The sequence below is a fragment of the Mauremys reevesii genome, linkage group 25 (genome assembly GCF_016161935.1).
Source record: "Mauremys reevesii isolate NIE-2019 linkage group 25, ASM1616193v1, whole genome shotgun sequence".
NCBI lineage: Eukaryota > Metazoa > Chordata > Testudines > Geoemydidae > Mauremys > Mauremys reevesii.
The window spans coordinates 15,717,414-15,727,581 of record NC_052647.1 but is presented as its reverse complement, the minus strand read 5'-3'; the positions used below and the strand labels follow the sequence as shown (position 1 = coordinate 15,727,581).

General features: G+C 61.0%; 1 protein-coding gene across 3 annotated transcripts; it reads left to right on the top strand.

The window, feature by feature from the left end:
- The first annotated feature begins 581 nt into the window (after positions 1-581).
- Positions 582-9,099, top strand: DNAJC14 (DnaJ heat shock protein family (Hsp40) member C14). Of its 3 annotated transcripts, XM_039514772.1 has the most exons (8): positions 587-708; positions 1,407-1,587; positions 1,948-3,687; positions 4,986-5,092; positions 6,163-6,282; positions 6,599-6,759; positions 7,085-7,187; positions 8,072-9,099. In XM_039514772.1, the coding sequence occupies exons 3-8, from the start codon at positions 2,047-2,049 to the stop codon at positions 8,304-8,306; spliced, it is 2,367 nt and encodes a 788-aa protein (XP_039370706.1). In that variant the 5' UTR covers positions 587-708; positions 1,407-1,587; positions 1,948-2,046; the 3' UTR covers positions 8,307-9,099. The 3 variants fall into 3 exon arrangements, with proteins under 3 accessions (XP_039370705.1, XP_039370706.1, XP_039370707.1); XM_039514771.1 differs by lacking the exon at positions 1,407-1,587 and having other exon boundaries at positions 582-708; XM_039514773.1 differs by lacking the exons at positions 587-708; positions 1,407-1,587 and adding an exon at positions 1,597-1,787.
- Positions 9,100-10,168: the final 1,069 nt, after the last annotated feature.

Genomic DNA, 10,168 nt, shown 5'->3' with positions numbered 1-10,168 from the left:
TGGGACTCTCCAAGCAGAAACACCTGGGCAGCGGAGGGTTTTTCTCAACAGCTGTTTTATGTCCTATCTGCGTCGTAGCCCCCTTGTGCCAGGTGCGGCACAGACCCAGAACAAGGAAATCGCCTCTGCCCCACAGAGTGTAACACTGACAGCTCTTCTCATCAAGAGGTCTTGTGGTGTGTTACAAAGTCATTATCCCCATTTTACAGATGGGGAAACCGAGGCACTGAGCTGGGTCGTGACCTGCCCAACGTTACCCAGCCGGCCAGGGCAGAGCGGGAATAGATCCCGGCTCCGGCTCTTTTGACTCTTTTTCTGTGGAGGCTGCTGGGGAGGGGGCTGGGTAGCGCCAAGGGTGATGGCGTGTCGGGGTGCGGGGGACCGGCTGGCTCAGGGGCGTGGGGCGATCTGGCCCTGGAGGAGGGAACTGGCTGGCTTGGGGAGGGGCTGGGGCCCGATTCAAACCCGCTGCCCCTGCCCCAGGCTGAGGCCTGACGCGCTCAGCACATGACGCAGCCCCGCAGAGCGTTTCTGGGGCGCTGGCCCTTTAAGGAGCTGGGAGGGCGGAACGCTCGGCAGCCCCGCCCTCTCCCCCGGAAGTAGAAGCCGCCGGGGTCACGGCGGGCGGAAGGCGGAAGTGCAGCGAGACGGGAACCGGGGGGGGGGCAAGAGGAGGCGGCGGAGACCCCCCCCGGGCACCGGGATCAGGTGAGTCCCCCCCCATGTGGGGGGCGCCCCCCCCCGGGCTGAGCCCCCGTTTCAGGGCGGTTCCAGCGGGGGGGGGGTCGCTGCCCCAGCTCCCGCCCGGGGGGGTGGGGGGCAGAGGCGGGCGCTGCCCAGGGGCACGTGGCGGGAGCCGGGGGGTCCCGGAGGTAGCGGGACGATGCCCCCCCCCGTCAGTGCTGAGGCGGGGCCGGGCCGGGCCTGTCTGACCCCGGCAGCGCCTCCCGCCCCCTGGCTGGTTCCCCCGTTGGGGGGGGGGGGGCACGTGCGGTGCCTGGGCCCCGGCCCGGGCTCTGACCGCTCCCCCCCCCCCCGCGCTGTGGGTAACGCGCGCGGCCTTGAAGCCAACCTCGCAGCGCCGGGGCCGGACTCGGGCTTCTGAATGTGGCAAAACGGGCCCCTGAGTCTGTGAAGGGGCCAGAGCCCCGATACCGGGGTGAGCGGCGCCTGGAACTAGGAGGCGGGTGCAGAGCTGCCCCCCCCATTGCACAGCAGACACGAGGCGTGTGATTCCATAGCCAAGCTTGGGGCAAGGACTTCAGGGCCATTGCCGGGGTAAATCCAAGCTAGGAAGCTAAAGCTTGTTGAGTAGCGAGCGTGGGCTCACCGCGACTCTGCCATTTCGGGTGGGTTGTTTGTAATCCAGACTCAGATGCCTGCACTTTCCGCTCTGTTCTCCCCAGGGGCACTTGCACTGCTGTGCTCCGCAGTGACCCCTTACAGAGGGTCACTCCTGATTCCTGGAGCCAGTGACTGAAGCAGTGGCCAGTGGATTTCTCTTCAGGCGCTGGTGAAGGCTGCGTGCAAGGAAGTTCTGTACAGCCTTGGCTAGCACGAGCGTCAGCTTCTCACGACCGCTGTGGGGTGAGAGGGGAGTTCGCTGGCACTTGTGGGGGGAGAGCTGAATACCTGGGATCTGGGCTACGACCGTCTGCCGATCTCAGTGGCTCCTCTGCAAGCAGCTATTGGGGGTCGCTGCTGTCTACGAAGGAGCTGAGGTGGGGAAAGCTCTGTCTCCCCTTCCAGGGGCCCCAGTCCGCTCCGCTCTCAGTGTGTGTCAGAAGGTAGGTCCAGTCGTGTGGACTGGGGGTTTGAGAACGAGCCTTGGAGACCACTCGTGATTCATGGCCAGGGCTGCCCTTCGACCCCTCACGTTGTGTATCTTGGCCTTGAGCCTGGTTTTGAAGCCTTTGATTTTTATTTTTTATTTTTTTTAATTTGCAGGATAAAGGCTACAAAATGACAGCTGTAACTTAACCCTTGCTGGTCCAGGACGGCTCCGGGGGCAAGGCAGTGGAGAAGCAAACGTCTGGAGGAGGAGGGATGTGTGAAACCAAACTGGATAGTTCCTGCTGCTGGAGTGGCGAGTTCTCGGAGGGCAGGGGTGCACCAGGTGCCAGCCCTGGTGTGGATAACAGACCCTTGTTCTCAAGTTTTGGGGATCCGGGAAGCACTGGGCCTAACGGCAGCCAGTTCTTCCAAGAATGCTGCGGTCCTGAAGGCCCAGAGCGTACGTCTCCAAGCCGGAGCTGGCCGAAACAGCTCCACGGAGCCACCAACGGCTTGGAACCGATGGAGGCTCGTGGACCAGCTGCTGCTGGGACTCCTAGCGTACGTGAGACATTGCTAGCCGAACCATCAGCTGAGAGGTATGGGAAGGTGGAGGAGGCCGGCCATTCTCCCCATCAGAGCTTTCCAGAAGGCAGCGGGCAGGGGACTGCCTGCGCCGCAGGGGAGGGTGTTGGTTGGAATGGAAGCTGCGACCGAGTACCGATGGGGCTGCTTGAAGAGGATGGCTTGCACTTTACTGAGTACAGTGCCCCTGGCTCCGGTCTGTCCAGTTACAAATGTTCCTGTAGTTGTCAGGGCGAGAGTTTGGATCCCTCCAGGACTTATTTGGAAAAGGGGAACTGCTCGTGTAGCATCACCTGCCAGCGCTGGGCTTCAGAGTCCCCTGGAGCCGAGGATGAAGCCTTTGGTCCTGATTCAGCACCATTGCTGCAGGGCCAGGAGGAAGATGACGGCGTGTCCAAGGCCAGCGAGGACCCTTCCGACTCCAGCAGGGCGCTCAGCGGCCGGAAGAATGGGAGACGCCAGAGGCACCGCTCTGGCACGAAGGACAAGGAGGAGGGGAAGGAGAATGCCAAGCGGGAGGGTAGATCTGCGCCGGCTGGCGGGAAGCACAAGCAGGCCAGGAAGAGGAGCCTTGCGGACCGGCAGCGCCACCTAAAAGCGGAGGTCCCCAAGCAGCTGGAAGAGCTGGCCTGGGTCTGTGTCTCCTGTTTCAAGAAGCTCATCAAGCTGGTGCTGGTCATCACCCATGAGTGTGGCGAGTACGTGGAAGCTGGTGGGAGGCTCCTGTACTCCTGCTGCCAGCTCGATGCCTGGGACCTGGGCTCCGCCCAAGGCAGCATGAGGATGTGGAGCCAGCGGGCCAAGAGCAGCTCGGGGAAGGCGGCCCGGTGGCTGGGTTCCTGGGGGAACCGGCTGTGGCGGCTGCTCAAGATGCTGGGTGCCCTGCTCTTCCTGGTGCTCATGCTGCTCCTGGGCAGCCTGCGGCTGTGCTGGCGAGTCTCCAAGTCCCTGCTCCTTGCTGGGGCAGCTAAGCTGGGCAGAACCAGCAGCGTGGCCCGGCTCCTCTCGCTCCTGGACTCCCCCTTCCTCCGCAGAACATGGGCTCTCTTCACAGAAACCAGGACTTGCAAGTACGTGTCCCACTTGCTGCAAAAGTGGAGAGGGCTGCTTGGGGCATCCAAAGGACTAAGGACCAATGGGCTGGGAGAGGCTGTGGCTGGCCCTGATCCTGGCACAGGGGGGTGCTACCAGCCCAGCCAGGAGGTGGCACGGCTGCTGGCCCTGGCCGACGTGTCTGAGGAAGAGCTGAACCCCTTCCAGGTGCTGGGGCTGGAGGTGACTGCTTCAGACACAGAGCTGAAGAAGGCCTATCGTCAGCTGGCCGTGCTGGTGAGTGTGGCGGGGGATGGACTTCGCAGCCAGCCCCATGGCAGCCGAGCACCTGGGGGGCATGAGGCAGGAACTCCATTCGAGCTGCATTATCCTCTTATGGGGGGAGAGTGAGCCACTCTTCTCTAGCCTCTCCCCACTGAGGCTCAATATGCTTAACCCCCACCCCCATATTACAGATGGGTAACTGAGACGCACAGTTAGGGTGACTTGTCCAAAGGCCATGTAACGTGTCTGTTTCAGAGCTGGGGTGAGACCCACATTCCTTCCTGTGAATCCCTTGCTTTGGTGGGTCCACCGCAAGGCCTCACCAGTGGCGTGGGGATCTGGGTTAATCGCTGGCGGCACCGGCAGCAGCTCCTGAGTTAAGCTGGTGCTGAGACTGGCACGGGCTGCAGGGCTGAGCAGCTGACTGACTCTGATCCCCGGAGCTGCCTGGTATCTCAGCCGGGGACGCTGCGCTTTCCACGTCCTTTATAAAGTGAAAATTCTGCTTGACGTTTTGCCCCATGTGCTTCCTGTTTTCCTGGGTTCCTCTAAAGAGTCACGGCCTGGGGCAGCCTTCGCGTGCTTCCCGGCCCCAAGGTGCATCCGCCTCCTCTTGCAGTTCTGTCTCCTCCACTGTGCCCCTAGTTCAGCGCCATCAGCTGTGCTCTGACTGTGCTGGCTGGGGTGAGGAGGGACTGGCAGAAGAAGCTGAGCTCTGTGGGGACCTGTCAGGGGCAGGTGGATCCTGGAGGAGCAGGCCAGGGCAGCAGTGCCTTGGGGCACTCTCCGAGCCCTGACACCTCAGGGTGGTGGCGGCACGTCCTGACGCAGCTTTGTCAGGTGGAGTCGCCATGCGAGCACCGTGGAGTCGCGGCGGGGGCCGCGCTGGGAGCGTGTGATGGCTTTGAGGCTGCCCTTGGTGCTGGCCAGCCCTTCTGCCCCAGCCCATCAGCTGGGCACCCCCTTTTTGTGCTGGCCGGGATGGGGAGCCCTCCTGCCTTTGCTGCTCTGCTTGCGCTGCCGAGAAGGAGGGCGAGGAGCTGCCAGTCAGGGGTCGGGACCCAGGAGCGGCAGGTGGGGGCTGCGGCTTGCCAGCTCAGGAGCCTGGCCCCACCCACACCAGAGTGGACCAGTTGGCCTCATCTGAGGCCAGGTAGCACCCCCTCCTTTCTCCTGCCAGACCCACCTGGCTGTGCTGTCCTGCCCTGCCCCTAGAGGGGGCTCCATCCCGGCCAGATCCCTCGCACCAGATGAGGGCAGTGCCGAAGGAGCCTCTCGGTGTTCTCAGGTTTCTGTGTCTTGCTTCGCAGGTTCATCCGGACAAGAACGAGCATCCGCGGGCGGAGGAAGCCTTCAAGGTGCTGCGAGCCGCCTGGGACATCGTGAGCAACCCGGAGAAGAGGAAAGAGTACGAGATGTGAGTGGGGGGGGGGGCCCTTCCCGCCCCCTAAGGCAGGACAGGCGAGGGATGGAGGGGCGCCTGCGGTCGCTGGTGGCGGATTAGAGAACAGGGCCTCCTCCGTAGGGACGGGCGACGGCGAGGAAGGTGGTCTGGGATCTTGGGCTGTGCTAATCAGTCCCACTGTGACTTGCTGATCTGAGCTGCTCACCAAAGTCGGTGCTCTGCCATGGGACTTCTACCTCCCCTGCTGACTGGGGGAGCAAGGCTGGCGCCTTCAGACGGGTGTCTTGAGTGGGCCCAGTCCTCGCCACTGCGAGACGTTGCTTTCAGGCCTGAGCGTGGGTGACCCTCCTGCGCTCTGCTGGGAGGACACAGCCAGGGATTTCTGAGTGAGGCTTTTCATGAGCTGTTGGTCATGAGAGCAAAGGCAGAGCACGAGGGCTTTAACCGAGAAACCTCCTGTACTTAAAGACCCTTTAAAAGTCGCTCTTAGACAGGCTCCAGTCCCCCGTCAGAGAACTGGCCCGTGGGAATTTCCAATTATAAGTGAAATCCCTCAGGCTGTTCTTCTCTTCTCACCTGTGATCAGTGTTACGGTTGGGCCCAGGTCAGGGTGTGGGCGCTGTTGTGCTAGGAGCTGGACAAATGTGTCCTATAGACCGTCCCTGTCCTAGAGTGCTTACTGCCTGGGTTAGTGAGGAGCCGCCACAGGTGACAGGAGCCAATGGGTGGGGAGGGGAGGAGGGCTTACCATGCTGCACAGGCTGGTGCTGCGAGCGGTGCGGCGTCAGACCCGGGTTGATGGGACAGAGCGGAGGCTCTCCAAGCCCAGCTGCCCGGCACGGTGGCCTCCCAAGTGCTGTTCTAGTGCCGGGCTTCTGCCGCCCCCATCTCAGCCAGCAAGGGCCTGGGGAAGAGGTAAGGATGTGTGCCCCACGCTGGCTGTAGCAAGCGCCTCGTGCAAAGCCGGCCCTGTGCCGACGGGGCCGGGGCCCGAGCCCAGCAGCGATGGGCAGGGGCTGACTGCTGGGTGCAGAGGCTCCCTGCCTGGGGTGTGACTCGCTTCCATGCCGTTGTGATTGCAGCAAGCGGATGGCGGAGAGCGAGCTGACCAGGTCCATGACCGAGTTCCTCACCAAGCTGCGGGAAGACCTGAAGGAGGCCATGAACACCATGATGTGCAGCAAGTGCCAGGGGAAGCACCGGTAGGTGCTGCAGCCCTGGGGCCCTGCCTCCCCCTGGGGCGCGGAGTGTTACCCCTCCGTGGGGCCTGGGGCTCAGGAGTGGGCCTGGCCCTGTGTGGTGGCTGGAATGGAGCAACCAGACAGTCCTGCAGCTGGTGGACTCATGTCCTGGCTTTCCCAGTTAGCTGCGCTTAAGGCCACTGTGCCTCTTCCTTCAGCATAAGTGTTCTGTGGTGCGGGTTGTCCCAGAGCATTCTGGGAATTTGGGGTGCTGTGGGAGGGAGGCTGGTGAAGCTGGCCCTGCTCGAATGGCGTTTGAAAATCTCCGCTGCTCTAGGAGGTTCGAGATGGACCGAGATCCGCTCAGCGCTCGCTACTGCGCGGAGTGTGGCAAGCTGCACCCTGCCAAGGAGGGAGACTTCTGGGCCGAATCGAGCCTGCTGGGATTGAAAATCACCTACTTTGCCCTGATGGATGGGAAAGTCTATGACATCACAGGTACGGGGGCGTCCGTGGGGCTGCCTGACCACACCGTGAAACTGCCCAGTTGTTTGCCAGCCCGCTGAAGGGCAGTTACCCCAGGCTGATTAACCTGTGCTCCTGCTGGGTCAGGGTCGAGCACGCTGAGCCCAGCTGGAGAGGAGGACACCAGCCCTTAGGGGGGGCGGGGGGAGGGAGGGAGTGTGCGGCTGCCTCCCGCTTCCCCTGAGCGTGTCATGGCTCCTGTGCTCCGGAGGCTTGGAGGGGAGATGGCGGCGGTTGCTTCCTGCGCTGAGCTAAGGCAGCTTCCCGCTGGCTGATGGTGTGTCCTGTCTGTCTGCAGAGTGGGCTGGCTGCCAGCGGGTTGGGATCTCTCCTGACACCCATCGCGTCCCGTATCACATATCATTTGGATCACGGAGCTCTGGCTCGGGTGGACGCCAGAGGTTGGTACTGGATGCTGTTCTGGTTCCTTCGTGCTCTCGCCTTGGTCTGAGTGGGTGGGGATGGGTCAAATTGCCGATCTTGAGCCCTTGTGGGGGAGCTGGGGCCAGCCATGAGTTCCCCCTGGCACCCCCCTCCTCCCATCCAGGCCGAAGGGAGCGGAGTTACTAGTGTCCCTGGGAGTCTCCTAGATGGGGTCAGCAAAGCTCCCCCCTTTCCTAATCATGCTGTTGCTGGGCCCTGGAGCAGTGCCCCCTTGTGGCAGAGCACTGCAGTGCAGCTTTAAGCCATGTGGACTGAGGACAGGTTATTCTGTACAGATAAATCTCCCCCTTTCTGTGGCTGTTGGAGGAAACCCCCCCCCCCCCCCGTCCTCACAGACGTGCCTTAAACCAACATCTGTCGCTCTGTCAACCTGTCCTGTTTCTAGCTGCCTGGAGTTCCAGCTGCCTCCCCCACTGGCTGGAAGGGTCACGAGAGACCTCTGCCAAGTACCATCCAATGCTGCTGAAGTTAACAGGAGGGCAGGTCACTGAGCCCCTGGCAGGATCTGGCCCTTAGCCTCACATCTCCCTTGCTGTGTGGCTGCTCTCCCTGGCGAGGAGACAGGGAGTGGCCTGACTTGAGAGGCCATGACTGAGCTGGGACTAGAACCCAGGAGCCCCTGCCAACCACTTAGACCCCCACTGCCTCCCTGAAGTGGGGACAGAACCCAGGAGTCCTGAGTGCCACCCCCCTGCTCTAACCCACTAGGCCTTGCAAACCTGCCAGGGCTGGCCCTACAACCTAGGAGTCCTGACTCCCTGCTTTAATCACTAGACCCCACTGATCTGCCCCTTGACACCCAACTACGTGTGTAAGGGCCGTCTCTTGTTTTTTTCTCCAGAACTGCCTCTGAAGGCAGCCCTGCCTCGGCTGCAGACCTGCAGGACTTCTTCAACCGCATATTTCAGGGGACCCCAGGGCAGATGCCCAACGGGGGCTTCTTCAGGCCACCCCAACCCCCCCAGGCAGCAGCTCCTTCTGCTTCTGCTCCCGCCCCGAAGACAGAGAGTGCAGCCCCAAAAGGGGACTCGAAGCAGAAAAGGCGGAAGAAAGTTCGCCGTCCCTTCCAGCGCTGAGGAGCGGCGTGGCCCGTGGGGGCTGCTTTGAACTCGGCCTGGCAGGAGGCCACAAGCACTGACAGGAAACGAAGCTCCTGTGTACGTTCCAGCAGCTGGGCGCGTCCCAGGCGTGAGGTCGGACACTAAAAGGGCTCTTTACAAGAAGAAGAATCTATTTTTTTTCTTTAGATATTTAAAAGTAACCAGGCGTTCGGGGAATTTCCGGCAGCCGCCGTTAACTTCTAGCGTAAAGAACCAGACCCAGTGATACCAAAGAACTCCAGCGGGGGGTGCCCTGCAGGATCCCTGGAGACACCAGTCCCATGTGTGTGGAAGGACGGTCTCTCTGCTGGGGTGGGGTGGGGTGGGGTGGGGGAAGCTGGACAGAGCCATGGAATCTCTTCAGGGTTAATTAAAAATCAGGGGATGTTTCCTTTCTGTGAAGGCCACAGGTGGGATCCATGGGGAGGCAGCCATGTCCCTTCCATCCACCTGCCCCTTGCTTCTCATGTGTGGCTCCCCTTCATTCCCTGTCCATTGAAGTCTGCGTCTCGCAGCCCTCCGAGAGCTGGGGGGAGCTGTAACCCGTCAGACACAGCGCGTGAGCAACATCCCTTAGAACTGAGTCTCCTAAAGCTTCTGCAGCAGAGCAGCTTCTTGTCCCCGCAGCTCATGGCCCCAGAAGCCTGGTGCTGGAGGGCAGCTTGCTCAGCTCACAGCTGCCTGGAGAAGGCTCCTAGGGGGCAGCCTGCCCTTGGCCCTGAGAGCCAAGACTAAGTCCTTGTCTAACTCTTGCAGTGTGTTCTCCACACCTGCTGCTGGAGCCAGGGCAGCTGGCAGCGCTCTTAGTGGAGCGGGTGGGGAAGCCTGTTTCCCTGGAGATGAAATGAGGCATTGGGGGGGTGGCGGCGGCGGCCTTATGTGAAATGAGTATAGGGTCTTTAGCTGGTTCCTTGCAGATGTACATCCATGTCCCTAAAAATTCCAGCTCCAGGGGGTGCAAATGGGGGGTCCTCAGAGAGGGCAGCATGATTGTATGCAGGACTGCAGGGTCTGACCGGAGCCCTGAGAAGGTGCAAGCTGTGCTCCCTCTGAGGTGGGGGGGGCAGCTTGGACTGTTTCTACCAGAGCTTTACCCAGGCTGCAGAGAGGTGGCCCACATCTGGCACCCTATCCCCTTGCTGCTGGGCTCAGTTTACCTTGAGCTAAGTAGGCAGACGTTAGCTCTAGGTTTGAAGTTGGTGGGAGGAGGAAGCAGTGTTTTAACACAGGGCCAGTCACAGGTGCATAATGGATGAGTGGACAATGTAAAGCTGTGCAGCCAACTGCTCATTTAGAAGGGCCAGGAAGGGTGCTAAGCGTACGAACGGCCATACTGGGTCAGACCAATAGTCCCGCTAGCCCAGTGTCCTGGCTTCAGCTAGTGGCAGGTGTCAAGTGTTTCTGAGGGAGTGAACAGAACAGGGCAATCACTGAGAGATCCAGCCTGTCTTCCCATTCCAGCAGCTGGCAGTCAGAGGTTTAAGGACACCCGGAGCGTGGGGCTGTGTCTCTGCCTATCTTGGCTAACAGCCATTGATGGACCTCTCCCCTGTGAACTTAACTAATTCTTTTTTTGAACCCAGTTATAGTCTTGGCCTTCACCACATCCCCTGGGAAGGAGTTCCACAGGTTGACTGTGCGTTGTGGGATCCATTGCTGGGTTTTAAACCTGCTGCCTATTAATTTCATTGGGTGATGCCTGGTTGGTTGGTTATGAGAAGGGGTAAATAACTCTTCTCTAGTCACTTTCTTCACACCAGTCATGACTTTATAGACCTCTCATATTCCCCCCTCCCCCATCTCTTTTCCAAGCTGAGCTGTCCGTTGCTTTTCAGCTC

Coding starts and splice junctions, on each gene's coding strand:
- DNAJC14 (XM_039514771.1), top strand. CDS start 2,047: ATGTGTGAAACCAAACTGGATAGTTCCTGCTGCTGGAGTGGCGAGTTC. Junction 3,688..4,985: donor ATCGTCAGCTGGCCGTGCTG/GTGAGTGTGGCG, acceptor CTTGCTTCGCAG/GTTCATCCGGACAAGAACGA. Junction 6,283..6,598: donor AAGTGCCAGGGGAAGCACCG/GTAGGTGCTGCA, acceptor CCGCTGCTCTAG/GAGGTTCGAGATGGACCGAG.